Genomic DNA, 15,258 nt, shown 5'->3' on the forward strand with positions numbered 1-15,258 from the left:
ATGGGCAAAAACGGTTCTTCATACTCGTGTTCTGCAGAAAAACATTTTACAAGTTTGGAAAGAAATAAGGGAAAGCACATAACATTTTAATTTTTGGTTGAGCTCTTAAGTCCTTCACAAAGCAGAAACTCTCACAGACTCTAGTATTATGCTGATATACTTTATTAGGTTATATAAACTTGCACATTTATACAAATACAAAAATACAATACATCCCACCCAATGTCACATGGGCCACCAATACAGATTCTAAAACACATCATTATACACCTGAACATTTAGACTATGTACTTGAAACTGTAGATGGTGTCACAGGAAAGGCCTTTGCCCTTGCAGCGGCCACACAGTTCCTGGCGGTGAGGACGACGCAGGTCAATGTGCCTCTGCTTTCGCTCACAGCAGCAGCGAGCCTTGCAGCAAACCTGGTAGAGGTCAAACAGAGCAAGGTCAAACTGCACAAACAACTTCAAAATAAGTGCACAATTACAAACAACTCCTACCTGGCACTGAATGGATTCAACCCTAAATGGATTCAGTCCCGCCTGGCACTTTCTGCAGTGCTGTTTGAAGTACACCTGTGGGAATGATGCCATTTAATTAGGTTTAAACCAAGTTTAAACGTTTTTAAAGTCACTGCATTTTACCTTGGAGGTTCCCGAGATGCACCACACAAATGCACTTTCCCATCGAATATTGCACTTGCTGCAGTGATAAAATCCATATTTCTGCTCCAGAAACTTAAATAAGAATAAATTGTTAGAATAGAACTCAAAATAAATAATTTACCAAAACTCCATGTACACGCGTAATTTTAAAGGGATAGTACACCCAAAAAAGAAAATTGTCATTTACTCACCCTCATGTTGTTCCAAACCTGTATGAGTTTCTTCTGTTGAACAAAAAGATATTTTGAAGAATGTTGGTAACCAAACAGTCGACAGCACCCATTGACATCCATAGTACTTAAATAAAAATAATAAAAACTATGGATGTCAATGGGTGCCGTCAACTGTCGGGTTAACGACAGTCTTCCAAAAAGTTGTTCAACAGAAGAAACTGGTTTGGAACAATTTGAGGGCAAGTAATGACACATTTGGGTGAATATCACTAAGGAACCGACTACCAATCAAACTGCTCATTACATATTCATGTTGGGGTTGGGGTTGGGGTTGGGGTTGGGGGGTTGGGGTTGGGGGGTTGGGGGGGGGTCGTGAAAGAAAACGTTTTAAATCGAGTGAAGAGCCGCATTTTATTCGCATTTGCAAGTTTAAGTAGAATAAGAATTTTCCAGACAAAATATTAAACTCTAGTAACGTTACCAGTCACAAGCGGTATTCTTCCGATCAGCTTTGAACTAATTATTTGTACATTTCCAAATCTGACTAACGTTACGTAGTATTTCAAGCAAGTCACCTATTTTCACAGAAAAATAACCATTGTATTTTAGGGAGAAAATAGTTGCTATGCTAAACCTTTCCCCTTAACATACCTGAAAGTTAGACCGTTTATTTCGCTGAATCAACGACTTCCCCTGCCGTGATTCGTTGTGCGTGGTTTCATCCAGTTTACACTTCTCGTCGTCGTCGTCGTCCGTCTCACTGTCCGTCTTGCTGCTCTCATCCCCGCCATCGTCCTTACTTTCACCGGCAGTCGTAGACAAGGAGAAAATCCTGCGGTCGAAGACGGGGGAGTAGATGGCGACGGGACGGGAGAAGCGGACGGAGTTGACAGGTGTGCTGGGCAGAGTGTCTTTCAGTTTCAGTTTCAGTGGGTTGATGGACGGCGTCCTCGGTGACTCCCATTTATCGCCGCGATAATACAGCGTTTTTGGGCCGAGTGAGCACTGGACAGTGGCATCTACCTTTGGGTTTACCTGCACACCGAACTCTCTAGTGTTGGCCTTGCGGAGGCGCGGGGTCAGATTCGGGTTCACCTGAGAAAGTATCGCTTTTAACTGCGCGCGTTTATAAACATCAAAATAATCGGGGGCATCTGGCGCAACATACAAATTGTTTCCCTTTTTATTCCAGTTTTGCTGCTTAAATTTCGCGTTGCCGGGGTAAAAGGGGAAATAGCCAGGATACCCTCCATAGTTGTAAGGTGGGATGAGATACTCCTCCATTGTGGCGTAATCATTAGTATAGACGTTGCTGAATATTTATGATATTCCTGAGCACACGCCTTAATTGGCGCGACCTAATTAGCATCTATCACGTGTGGGCGTGGCTCAGCAATACGAATATGACGCATTAGCATTAGGTAATGATCGCTAGGAATCGTAGTCTTTCCCTGTTTTATATATTTAATTTAGCATGAGTTGAAAATGCAGTTGGGTACAGACTGTATTTTATATGAAAAGGCAGGTAGTGACAATGCAGGTTCCACAATTTCACTAAACCTTTATTTTTAAAATAGCAAGTTTTTTAGTTTTTTTTTTACATGGAATTAAATTAAGATGATTTCTGGAATGTAACACAAATTTACTATTTCATTTCAACATGTTTTAAATTATTGCATAATTATTATATATGTAATTTTTATGGCCTCATAATAATTAAGAGACACCATTGAATATTTGCACTGTAAAAAAAAAAAAAAAAAAGATTTATCACAAAAATATAAAATAATGAATAAATAAATGTTTCATTTATAAATAAATGTTTATAAAACTATGAATATATGTTTATAAAAATATATTTTATTAAAAACAAGGTAATTATAATGGTGACATTGTCAACCCGATTACAGATTAGCCTTTCTTTTACTGAGTTGAGATTTGAAGAGCAATAATAATTTGTGAGGTATGTATGTTGCTAGGCGTTTAAATAAGTGGAGGGTTATAAAAGCTGGATTTTAAAACCCTCTGTTATGCTTCAGGCAAACAACGAGAACTAAACTAAAGGTTTACTAAAGGTCTTAAATTCTAGGTTCACTATAGTTTAAGCTGTTCAATCTAGCTTGCATTACCAGTCTAACGTGTGTTTCTTATGCTGAGGATTTTGTTCTGTTTTATTTGTCAAGAACCTTTTCATTTTATAATAAAATAAAATAAAATAAAGTATGGATCACTTGTTTGCTGCACAGTGCAAAATAAATGTAAAAAAAAAAATATATATATATATATATATATATATATATATATATATAACTAGTCTTCAAGCACTGTTAGTAGTAGTCGTCATTTAGCAGACATTGTCTCAACCAAAGTAACTTTTATGTCAGGGACAGTCCTGTTAGATCAGCTTGCCCATGATGGGCACAAAAGTGTTAAGTGATCCCATTGATTCTTCACTTCATTGAATTAAACAACCTTTGGATTACCACCATGCCATGCAGAAGAAGACCTGACACATCAATTCAATCACTCTTCAATATTCAAGTAAGTTCAATGCACAGTGGGTGTATTGTTTTTATTCCAGCTTAAAGTATCATACATTTACATCATACATCATACAAAGCACTGTTTGGATTTGTTTTCCCTCCTTCTCCTCCTCTGTTTTCTCTTTCTAGCCAATCGTGTCTATAATTCATCTATATGGGATCAAATAAATTTGACTATAACCTTTCAAAACTGACAAACAAGCCCTGCAGGGAAACACAAGACTCACACCATTGGTTTTCCCTCATATGGATGCGACAAGGATAGGTGTTGAGAAATAATATTTTGTGATTATAGAGAGCAGCAGATAGTTGCAATAAAAATAATTGCATGCTTATCGAAGTGATACATTCTTTATTTCATTAAATTATGTACATTGGCGGTCAATGCTACTGTAATATTGATGTTTCGCTTGAGTCAGACAGGCAAATAGCCCAGATAATTTGAACATTGCCCCTTCAGAGGCCCCAATAGCTGGTTTAAAACTAATAAAACAATCTCGGGGAACATATTATTGGCATTAATGTATTACAATGTCAATTTTTCCTTCTGGCTCCGTTCAGGACATGCGGGTGCACCGTGCACATTACCATTAGCCTTCTAGATGGAGATAACGTAATATGCATTCTGATATATTACGCATGTAATTCGATTTAAAAACACAAATCTGTTTCCTAGTACATATTACATTGTATTTTCATGTATTCTAAAGTGTTGATTTTATTACATAATCAAGTTCTAGTTAATAAAAACACCTGTTCGAAGCACTTCCACAACATGCAGTTTAAACATGCAGTTTGTTTTCAATTCTGTTTATAATTTTTTTAAATACATTTTACAAAGTTTGGGCTGGTAACATTAATGTAATGTACTGTACAGTATGTATTCCATTCATAAATTATTTGTCATTGAAAGTCATTTAGTAATCCGTTTGGATTACTGGATAACTTGGTGATCAGTATTCCTGTGATATATGGTTCATTCATATGGGTTTTTCAGTCTTAAAAGATAATCAGTTGTCATTTAGAGCCACTGGAGAAATCAAATATATATTTTTTTTGTAATCATATTTGCCCTATCATACACTAGCAGGAGGAAATGTGTTATTATGGAAGCTGGAATTGCGCAGCGCTTGGATACCTATTTACCCGTCAAGTGCCTGGGTAATAATTGATAGATTTCATGAGAGGACAAAAAACGGGACCAGATGGGGCCAGGTGCATTATACCGCAGTTGCAAGCGACTCGGAGTGAGGTAAGAGACGCAACTCACTTGTTTAACATTAGGAAAGTTGTCCAGTTCTCTGGCACCATGACAGTTGCATGGATTGTTTTGGCGCTCATATTGTTCAGTCAGCTACAGTGGACAGCAGCTGATCCAGGCGCAGGACTGCACACATGGGATAGATTTAGCAAACTTCCATATCCCGGTGACAAAGCCTTCCTTTATGACATTTTCCCTGAGAAGTTTATGTGGGCTGTCGGCACGGCTGCATATTCAGTTGAGGGAGCCTGGGAAAAAGACGGGAAGGGTAAGTCTATCTGGGACACCTTTACTCGCGGAGGGACCCGTGTATCCAGAGGCGACGTGGGCAGTGACAGTTATCACAACATCCCGGGGGACCTCCGAGCCCTGCAGCAACTTGGAGTCAGTCACTACCGGTTTTCTCTGTCCTGGCCGCGCATCTTCTCCAATGGCACCAAAGAAAGTTACAATGAAAAAGGTGTGGAATATTATAAAAATCTAATTCAAGGTTTGAAGGATGTGAAAGTGCAACCTGTCGTGACTTTATATCATTGGGACCTGCCTGACAGTTTGCAAACCCTCTTTGGAGGCTGGAGCAATTCGGTTATGGTTGATCTATTCAGAGAATATGCAGATTTTTGTTTTAAAACATTTGGATCGGATGTGAAATTTTGGATTACCATCGACAATCCTTTTGTTGTGGCCTGGCATGGATATGGAACTGGGGTTGTGGCTCCTGGTATCAAAAATGACTCAGATTTGCCTTTCAGAGTGGGACACAATCTTCTGAAGGTAATGAGAGCCACATACTCAAATGTTTAAGTTATTTATTTAATTAACAAATGTATCTGTATAATTGTATCTGTCTGTCTGTTTATATATATACACTATATATACACTCACCGGCCACTTTATTAGGTACACCTTGGACCCCCTTTCACCTCATTTTTTGTGGCATAGATTCAAAAATGTGCTGGAAACATTCCTCAGAGATACTGGTATTGGATTGAGATCTGGTGAGTATGGAGGCCTTTTGAGTGTAGTTAACTCATTGTCATGTTCAACAAACCAGTTTAAGATGATTTGAGCTTTGTGACATGGCGTGTTATTCTACTGGAAGTAGCCATCAGAAGATGTGCACACTGTGGTCATAAAGGGATGGAAATGGTCAGAAACAATACTCAGGTAGGCTGTGGCATTTAAACGATGCTCAGTTGTACTAAGGGGCCCAAAGTGTGCCAAATGGGACCACTACACCACTACCTCCAGCCTGAACCGTTGATACAAGGCAGGATGAATACGGTTGGCTTTCATGTTGTTTATGCTAAATATTGTTTAATTAAAACTCATCAGACCAGCAACGTTTTTCTATTGTCTTCTATCTTCCATCTTCTATTGTCCAATTTTGGTGAGCCCATCTGAATTGTAGCTTCAGTTTCCTGTTCTTAGCTGACAGGAGTGGCACCGGTGTGTCTCCTGCTGCTGCTGTAGCCCATCTGCTTCAAGGTTTGACGTGTTGTGCATTGAGTTACTGTTGCATTTCTCTCAGCTCGAACAAGTCTGGTCATTCTCCTCTGACCTCTGGCATCATCAAGGCATTCTCACCCACAGAAATGCCACTCACTGGATAGTTTCTCTTTTTCGGACCATTCTCTGTAAACCCTAGAGATGGTTGTGTTTCAGTTTCTGAAATACTCAGACCAGCCCGTCTGACAACAACAACCATGCCGTGTTCAAAGTCACTTAAATCACCTTTCTTCCCCATTCTGATGCTCAGTTTAAACTTCAGCAGATCACCTTGACCATCTCTACATGCCTTGGCTGATTGGCTGATTAGATAGTAGAGCATTTGAACAGGTGTATCTGATAAAGTGGCTGGTGTTAAAAAAGATATGTTTTTTATTTTATTAATAGGCTTTTCATTTATTTTATTTTTTTATCATCATCTTTATTATTATGTTGGTTCAATTTGTGTAGTTCAAAGTGCTGTATACAATATATGTTTTTCAAATAATGTATAGCCATGTATTTTGTGTTGCCGTCTAGGCTCATGCTGCAGCCTGGCACTTGTACGACGACCGGTATCGTTCCCGTCAGGGTGGGCTAGTGTCCATGGCTCTGGCCTCCCACTGGATCAAGCCTAGCAGAACCAGGCAGGAGAACCGCAGAGCCTGCCAGTGTTCTCTAGACTTCGTGCTCGGCTGGTTCGCCCGTCCGTTGTTTGTGGATGGAGACTATCCACCCTGCATGAAACACAATCTGACCCACAGACTGCCGACCTTCACGGAGGCTGAGAGCGTGTATGTTAACGGAACAGCGGACTTCTTTGCCCTGTCTCATGGACCGGCTCTTAGTTTTCAGCTGATCAATGACAGTCTGCGCTTCGGCCAGACAGAAGACCTAGGTCTGAGGATGCTGCTGTACTGGGTCCGTGCCGAGTACAACAATCCTCCCATCTTTGTTGTGGAGAGTGGCTGGTATGGAAGTGGTGACACGAAAACAAAGGATGCCAAGCATATGTACTATCTGAAGCGCTTTATTATGGAGACTCTGAAAGGTACTGTATATGAACTGAGGGTGTTTGATGAAATGATAAGCATAGAATGAATGATATAGTGAATAGAACATATCAGTCAGTATGTTGTAGGCATATGGCCATTTTGAGATTATCATATCTTTAATGGTCAAAGAAGCATTTACAATGTGTTCCAACTATCATTTAGCACTGCTATTTTCAACAATTCACATTTCACGATCAGTAACTGATTATGAACAATCATTTTCTCCTCTTTATAGCAATCCGTTTTGATAGAGTAAATGTGATTGGCTACACTGCCTGGTCTCTGCTGGACGGGTATGAGTGGTACCGTGAATATGGAATACGACGGGGGCTTTTCTTTGTGGATTTCAACACTCCTGATCTGAAGAGAGAGCCGAAGACATCTGCCACTTTCTATAACAAACTAATAGAAAAGAATGGCTTCCCTCAGCTTCCCGAGAACCGCCCTGCACAGGGTGTCTTTCCATGTGACTTTGCCTGGGGAGTGGCTGCCAATTCCATACAGGTACAGCTTATCTTGGTTGCTTGCCATGCATGCTTAATAATTATTTTGTAAAAACACAACTTTTTATCATTGATTTGATACTGTATATGATATATATTTTATATTTGAACTTTATTTATAATAATAAATATATTTATTTAAAATATGGATTATTATTAGATTACATATTATATAATATATTAGTGCTGTCAAATCGATTAATCGTATCTAACATAAAAGGTGGTTTACAGTATCACGTATATATATATATATATATATATGCATACATATATGTGTGTACACACACACACACCTATATTTATGTACACATATAAACAAAAGCTTTTATGTTAGATGCGATTAATCACGATTAATCAATTTAACAACACTAATATATATATATATATATATATATATATATATATATATATATATAGTATGTGTGCATATTTATATACACTTTATATATGAAATATAACTATAAAACATAAATTATATAAATCTAATATTTATATTTTATAGTAATATTTCATATTATATAATGTTTCTATTTATACACATGCACACACACACACACATATACATTTACATTTGACAGGGTACATTTACATTTATTTAAATGTTGATTAATGCACATTAAAAAAAATATATCTGATTACATCTAACTGCACACATTTCATCAAAATGTAGAAAATGTCCTTACTATGTAAAGTGCAGGCCAGCAAATCAATCTTACTTGGTTGTTCTTGTTTGTCCCATTCAAAGGTCATTTTTATAGAACTTAGATTCTGTGTTGATCATATGATGTATCTAGCTTTAATCTTTGACCTTTGTTCAAACTTCAAACATTGATAAACATCATTTGCATATATTCAAAACCTAGTTTTATTCAATTTTCACTTTTCAAATTTATTATCTAAAATCATCTGAATGTCGTCTGATCCTGTTTTGAAGGTTGACACTACACCAACCCAGTTTGCTGACCCTAGCGTTTATATCTGGAACATCTCTGGTAACGGAGAGTTGAAAAAGGTCCCTGGTGTGCAGGCGCCCCCTATGCACAGGCCGCGCCACTGCGCCGACTTCGGCAGCATCCTCCAGCAGGTGTCTGATGTGCACCGGATCAAAGTCTCACACTTCCACTTCTCCCTCAACTGGTCCTCCATCATCCCAACGGGCCGGGTGTCTGATGCTAACGAAACACTGCTAAGATACTACCATTGCTTTGTTAGTGAGCTACATAAGGTTAACGTAACCCCTGTTGTGACCCTTTGGCACCACACAGGGAAACTATCCAGCCTCCCGGCATCCAGGGAGGCTGGTGGGGGCTGGCAGAGCGAGGAGACAGTCCAGGCATTTGCAGACTACGCCAGGTTGTGTTTCCAACGACTGGGAACTCATGTCAAGCTGTGGATCACTCTCAATGAGCCTAACGATGAGGATCTTGAATACACTGTGGGCCACCAGCTTCTTCGTGCGCACGCGTTAGCTTGGCACGTCTACGACAGCGAGTTTCGCAAAGCCCAAGGTGGAAAGGTATCGCTGGTTCTTCATATGGACTGGGTCGAACCTGCGTTTTCATTCAGCAGGGAGGATGTGGCGCCTGCAAACCGAGTCCTGGACTTTCGAGTGGGCTGGTTTGCTGAGCCCATCTTCGGTAGAGGTGATTACCCAGCGGTGATGCGTAGCTGGCTCCAACAGCGAAACAATATCGATCTCTTCAACTACCACTTACCGACGTTCAGCAAAGAGGATCAACTGCTGGTAAAAGGAACCTACGATTTCTTCGCCATCAGCCATTTTACTACCTCAATGGTATATGATGGAGTGGAAGACAAATACACCTTCAAGGACAAGTTGCAGGTTCAGTTGATATCTGACGTGACCTGGATCATGTCTCCAAGACGCAACTCTCCTGTAGTCCCCTGGGGTCTTCGCAAGGCACTGAACTGGGTTAACTCCCGATACAAAGGGGTTCCCATTTATGTGATGGCCAATGGTGTTCAAGAGGACACCGCTAGGTTTAAGGATAGCTTGCGCGTCTACTACCTATACAACTACATTAATGAGGCCTTGAAAGGTAAGAAACTGTATAATGTTATGTGTTGGCTTTCACTAGGGTGGCTCATACAGAATTTTATTTACATTTTTTTGGCTTTGTCAAAAGCACTGTCTCAGTCACTGTTAACTGAATTAAAATGATGGTGTAAAATACTGTACATTAATTAACTGATAAAAGAAACAAGCACAGAAAACCAATATATTATAATTAAATTGTAATTAAAGGAAATGTGAATCATTAATATTAATTATATTAATCATAACAAATTATATATTGATATTACTGTAAGTGTAACCCACAGGTATAATTGTATATTAATACATAGTAATCAAACATTATTTGAATCCATTGTCATTTTATCACATGTTTTAGAGATTATATATTTCACACTTTTTTTTATATCTGTAGGGTGTCGTAGATGTTGAATGTTTCAACATCTAATTGTTTAAGATGAATTGTTTTAAGTTTCCTAGTACTGTAACCCACTTGGATAAGTTCTGATGACTCAAATCTATGCCGTTTCTATTTAGAGGCACAAATCTCAGGCTGTACACACACATCCACACGCAGCGGCTTAATTATTAAACAGAAAACTAGGGAAACAGTTTGCTGACCTTAGGAAAACTAGCGAGCCGCTCTTCATCTGATCTTTGGAAAAATATTTGTTTACTATTCTCAAAACACCGGCAAGGCCTCGCTTTATAGTTACGTCATGGGTTCAGGAGTTCACTTCACTCGCATTCTAACCTCTTATTTGTTCTTTTAGCGTATACGCTAGATGGAGTCAATCTAAAGGGCTACTTTGCATATGCATTCAGCGACCAGCGGGACCCAGGCTTTGGCATGTATGGTCACGTGCAGGAGGAGGTCATTCTGAAATCTTCACTGGCCCATTACAAAAACATCATCCACCACAATGGTTTCCCTGCCACAGGCACACCTCAGCAACAGTGTCCCCATGCTCCAGTGCACAGCTCTGGCCGTTTTATCCTCACCAAGCAGCCTGTCGTTGGCTTTCTCTCTCTGGTGAGCTCTTGCATGCTGATCACAGTGTGCCTTATTATCTACTACGCAGTCAAGAGGCACAAATTAGCCACCAAAAAATGAAGGGAAATGGTTCCAGTGGACTCTTATACTTTTAATTTATTTGTTTTAATGGTTAGTTTATGGCTACATAACACTACTTTGAGCCTGACCATATATATAATTTCAGCATTATCATGTAAAACCACTATTTATTTGTAAAAAGTAAAATATTTGCATTATTTGGGCAAGTTTGTTATTTCACAGGGGGTTGTAAAAAAAATGGCACGTTAAAGAGAAACTATGGTTAGTATAGGTAAATTATGTCATACATTGTCAGATATATTAAATAAATATTTTCAAAGTAATTAAGTGCGATATCTTTAATTTTCTTTTTATATTACCTGTTATAATATATATGCATTTATAATTTTCTGTTACATCTAAGCCTTTTATGTCATATGTACAATCCAAAAATCTCTAGAGCTTTGTAATATTCATATGTGCAATTTTCTTTATTTTTCTGCTTTTTGTTGTTAATTTTCTGCTTATTTCATACATGTCCAAGTTCCCTAAAGATGTACAGGAAATAGCAAAAACTACAGTCCAAAAACATTTTAAATAGCTTTTATTATGAAAAACAGTTATCCAACATTTCTTTTTAATTTTAGGCTAGAATAGCTCAGAACATAAAGTTGTCAAGTCCATCTTCCATAAACTTTTTGTAGATGGCCATGAATTTAGCTACAAAGGCCTCCAGGTGGTAAATAGCTTTGTTGCCTAGCTGCAGTCTGTGCTCGTAGTACGCCGCCATCTGAACCACCTCGGCCTTCAGGTGTCCATCACAGTTACTCAGCAACTCCGTCACCAGGCCCTGGAATACCAATGCGAACAGTGTTGATGCTGTGATTGTACACCAAATCAAGCTGTAATTTAACTTTGATTTTAATAAGCTGAAAATAAGCAGCTGTACCTTCATGATGACATTTGGTGGGATGCAGTGAGTTAGAAGTTCATACAATCGTGCCCGGACCTCCAAAAGTCTGCAAAATTAAAACAAGAGTTTAGCCATTTGCAAACATCTCATTATACTGCTTAAAAAACAAACCAGGCAACAGTTAATTATTAAAAGTTATCATGATGTAAAAAAATAAATAAATTCCACATTTACTAGAATCACCAAAGCAAAGAAGTGAATGATTTTTTCTTAACCCTAAAAAGGACTTTGGCAAGTCATGCTCTAGAAGTTGATATTTATTAACATCTATCGCTTTTTAGGTCCTGTTATTAGCACTGGCAGACAGCTGGTGATTTGGTTTTTGCTTGTATTTATGCATGTTGTGACCTTTGAGGGCTCTGCTGGCTGACTATAGCATTAGCGGTCTCTCTGAGGTACACCTCCCAGTCTGTCACAGGGATGTCCTGGTCTGGAGAGAATGGATACCTGCAGGAAAGTAAATTTGGGAACAGAGAACATAAAATGTATGTTTGGCTTGCACTTCAGGTGAGTTATGTTTCTTATATCGGAAGCTGGATACAATCATTCAATTTTTTATTTATCACTGGTAAAAAAGAACAGTCTCTTTATTCTGGTTGAAGCGAAGGCTCTCACTGTTGAACTCTGCAGGCTTCACACATAAGCAGGGCTTTACGGAGGTTACGGCCAGATTTCTCAGCAATCTGTCTGGCCAGTTCAGGAGGAAGCAGCAGGCCCTCCTTCCTGCAAACGCCTGACAGAACACTGCACACCTGAGAAGATGAAGAAGGTTGGGTTGCTTTCAGATGTAAGGCAAAACACAATTCATTTAAAATATATAGTCAAAAAAGCAGACAATATGACAATTTACAAGAAATGTTTTCTATTTTAATCTATTTTAAAATGTAATTTATTTCTGTGATGGCAAAGCTGAATGTTTAGTATCATTACTCCAGTCTTCAGTGTCACATGACCCTTCAGAAATCATTCTAATATGCTGATTTGATGCTCAAGTAACATTTCTTTTTATTATCAACGTTGAAAACAGTTGTGCTGCCTAATATTTTTGTGGTAACCTTGAAACATTGTTCCAGGATTCTTTGATGAACAGAAAGTTACAACAGCATTTATATAGAAAAAATGAAATATTTTGTAACATTGATTGTAAACATCTTTACTATCACTTTTGATCAACTTAAAAGTATTAATTTCTTTCAACCTCACCTCATCCACACTTGGCAGGGGGACTCTCACAGCCAGACACCTGCTCCTGATGGGGGAGATCACTTTTGAGGTGGAGTTACAGCAAAGGATCAGTCGACAAGTGGACATGTACTTCTCCATCGTACGCCTCAAGGCATGCTGGGCATCTTTAGTGAGACGGTCCACCTCAGTCAGCAGCACCACTGTGAATAGATTCATTACTGCCACTACTGTTAGAAGTGTACGCGATCTCTAATAAAAGGTTATCATATCCAAACACAGCTCTAAGATATTCAGCTGATTCAGATTAATGATCTAACCCAATGAAAGAACAAAGCCGAACCTTTGAACTCCCTCTGAGCACTGGACTGAATCTGCTGAGACTGGGCGACAGTTTTTATCAGCTCCTGAATGACCACACGGTCACTGTTCCCCGCATCACTGAGGAAAACAGATCAGATATGAGGGAACTGCAAGTGGAGACTCCAAACATACAGAGTAAATCTTTTTTATTACCTTGGATTCACCTCTAGATGATAGTTGCTGGCAATAGTGTTGATTTCAAGCTTCTTTTTAGATGGAGTCTACAAGAGACAAACAGTAGCAGTTAATACTGTAGTTAACTATATACTTAGTAGATGTTCAAAGTATCTGATGTTTTTAATACCGTGATGGACTGGTGTTCAATCCTGAGTTTCTCGACCCCGGGTCCGTACAACTCTCTGAGCAGACACATGATCCGTGTTTTCTTCCCAGCACCAGGCGGTCCATAAACCAACAAGTGTGGAAAATCACCACACTGGACCTGTAGAATTAAACAGCGAGAGACCATTATATTATCTAATTAATATTAGGCACATTTAAGTTTATATCACCAGTATTGTTACTGCAATTGTAAAAAGAAAGCTACTCTTCAGCTAGAGAGCGCAATGATGTACATGTTGGTAAAATTGAATTCACGTTTAGTTATTTGACGTGACTTGAGTCAGGCATAAACAGCACCAACACCAATTAGCTTTATATATAGTTTCTGCTTTTTTACCAGGTTTTTTAGATGGTTGGCTTGCTCCTTGTGGTAGTCGAGTTTAGCCAAGGACGTTGGTCTGTATTTATCCACCCATAAACTCATTTTTCTATCTGAATGATGAGAATATTTAATATGTTATTGTGAGAATTTGAGCCGCCTGCTCCCGCGAAACATAAACCCGCGCAGTGCGCTGTCAGAACGGCAACTACAGGGAGCGAGGAAGGACAAGTGCTTTCGCGTTTCGTAAAACTCGATACTTTGCCGGCGCTCTTTACAGTTTCGAACTAATGAATTCACAACATACATACAAGAATTATATTACACATTAAACTGGTATGGATTTATTTTAAGATATTGGTTTGTTTTGACAATATTTCATGATAATGCCTAGCTTTATTATCGTCAGGTGATGCACATATTAAAGCTGATGATATGGTCGTGTCAAAATAAAAACACAATAAAAGTACAATTTCATTGTCTGGAAAATAGTGCAATGAAGGTGAATGGTGAGGTTGTCAATGATTCTGCCTAACCTCTTTTGTTGTCGATGATGTTGTTGTTGTTTTCAAAAGAAGTAGCCTAATATAGAACAATACATTTCAGGAAATACAAAACTAATCACATTATTCCACAGCCTGCAGTTAGGCTATATCATATAAATAGTCCTATACATATCTCCATATTTAATTTATTATAGCTATGTTGATTTAATATAGTTTTTTAAGGCAAGACGTTATAGTGAATAATGTAATAATGTTAACTATTACCATTTTTCCCACAGTTTATTACTCATATTAAGACAGTTATGCAAATGCAACACTATCAAATTAAAAACGTACTGGTTTGCATAAATTTCCAGAACAGAAATATGAACATAAAGCTATGTTCAAAATCTTGTTTCATTTTGTTGACATATTAGAGTTAAGTTAAAGGTTTTTATCACTCCATAAATCAGAAAATACTGTCAACCTCCAGAGGGGGAAAAAAAAATCACCATATCCATTTTTCACCATGTGAACAACTCAAAATGTTATAGGCCTATATAGTAATAAGGTAAGAAGAGCAGTGTTAATCTGCTTCATCTGCTTTCAGTAATAATAGTAATATTTCTAATTTGTTGAAGATATTTCATTCATATTTCATTCATTCATCAGTCTGTTGCACACCATAGTAGGTAGAATAATAATTCTAAATGTTTTGTATCAAGAACATAAGGACTGTCATTTTCAGGTTGTACTTCCATTCCCGCCGTCCTCTCTTGGTGGGTTGTACGGCCATTCAGTTCTGAGCTCAGATCTC

At 38.4% G+C, this 15,258-nt stretch overlaps 4 protein-coding genes across 4 annotated transcripts in view; 2 read left to right on the plus strand and 2 right to left on the minus strand.

Annotated features, from left to right (window-relative positions):
• Nucleotides 1-148: 148 nt before the first annotated feature.
• On the minus strand, nt 149-2,124 carry zar1l (zygote arrest 1-like). Its single transcript, XM_084103756.1, has 4 exons — nt 1,490-2,124; nt 645-737; nt 501-575; nt 149-422 (listed from the first exon to the last, which is right to left on the minus strand). The coding sequence occupies exons 1-4, from the start codon at nt 2,120-2,122 to the stop codon at nt 279-281; spliced, it is 945 nt and encodes a 314-aa protein (XP_083959882.1). The 5' UTR covers nt 2,123-2,124; the 3' UTR covers nt 149-278.
• A 2,485-nt stretch (nt 2,125-4,609) lies between these two features.
• Nucleotides 4,610-11,119, plus strand: kl (klotho). The gene is made up of 5 exons (XM_084104771.1): nt 4,610-5,416; nt 6,671-7,181; nt 7,421-7,689; nt 8,623-9,748; nt 10,497-11,119. The coding sequence occupies exons 1-5, from the start codon at nt 4,691-4,693 to the stop codon at nt 10,835-10,837; spliced, it is 2,973 nt and encodes a 990-aa protein (XP_083960897.1). The 5' UTR covers nt 4,610-4,690; the 3' UTR covers nt 10,838-11,119.
• Nucleotides 11,120-11,364: 245 nt separating this feature from the next.
• rfc3 (replication factor C (activator 1) 3) lies at nt 11,365-14,166 on the minus strand. The gene is made up of 9 exons (XM_084104780.1): nt 13,975-14,166; nt 13,600-13,737; nt 13,449-13,516; nt 13,276-13,373; nt 12,954-13,135; nt 12,366-12,502; nt 12,099-12,197; nt 11,727-11,796; nt 11,365-11,627 (listed from the first exon to the last, which is right to left on the minus strand). Exons 1-9 carry the CDS (start codon nt 14,059-14,061, stop codon nt 11,436-11,438), a joined length of 1,071 nt encoding a protein of 356 aa, XP_083960906.1. The 5' UTR covers nt 14,062-14,166; the 3' UTR covers nt 11,365-11,435.
• Nucleotides 13,318-15,258, plus strand: part of stard13a (StAR related lipid transfer domain containing 13a) — a 68,973-nt gene continuing 67,032 nt past the window's right edge. The window contains exon 1 of the mRNA XM_084104775.1: nt 13,318-13,430. The gene's annotated coding sequence lies outside the window, so the exon portion shown is untranslated. The remainder of the gene's footprint in view (nt 13,431-15,258) is intronic.

Source organism: Abramis brama (genome assembly GCF_963993115.1).
Source record: "Abramis brama genome assembly, chromosome: 25".
Classification (NCBI taxonomy): domain Eukaryota; kingdom Metazoa; phylum Chordata; class Actinopteri; order Cypriniformes; family Leuciscidae; genus Abramis; species Abramis brama.

Bases quoted from the DNA above. Each gene is read 5' to 3' on its own strand.
- zar1l (XM_084103756.1), bottom strand. From the start codon at position 2,122: ATGGAGGAGTATCTCATCCCACCTTACAACTATGGAGGGTATCCTGGC. The intron at 576-644 runs GTAAAATGCAGT...TCATTCCCACAG, and splicing joins GCATCTCGGGAACCTCCAAG to GTGTACTTCAAACAGCACTG. The intron at 423-500 runs GTAGGAGTTGTT...GACCTCTACCAG, and splicing joins TTGAATCCATTCAGTGCCAG to GTTTGCTGCAAGGCTCGCTG.
- kl (XM_084104771.1), top strand. From the start codon at position 4,691: ATGACAGTTGCATGGATTGTTTTGGCGCTCATATTGTTCAGTCAGCTA. The intron at 7,182-7,420 runs GTACTGTATATG...TCCTCTTTATAG, and splicing joins TATTATGGAGACTCTGAAAG to CAATCCGTTTTGATAGAGTA. The intron at 9,749-10,496 runs GTAAGAAACTGT...TTGTTCTTTTAG, and splicing joins CATTAATGAGGCCTTGAAAG to CGTATACGCTAGATGGAGTC.
- rfc3 (XM_084104780.1), bottom strand. From the start codon at position 14,061: ATGAGTTTATGGGTGGATAAATACAGACCAACGTCCTTGGCTAAACTC. The intron at 13,374-13,448 runs GTAATAAAAAAG...TGTTTTCCTCAG, and splicing joins CATCTAGAGGTGAATCCAAG to TGATGCGGGGAACAGTGACC. The intron at 11,797-12,098 runs GTCACAACATGC...TTAATTTTGCAG, and splicing joins AGCCAGCAGAGCCCTCAAAG to ACTTTTGGAGGTCCGGGCAC.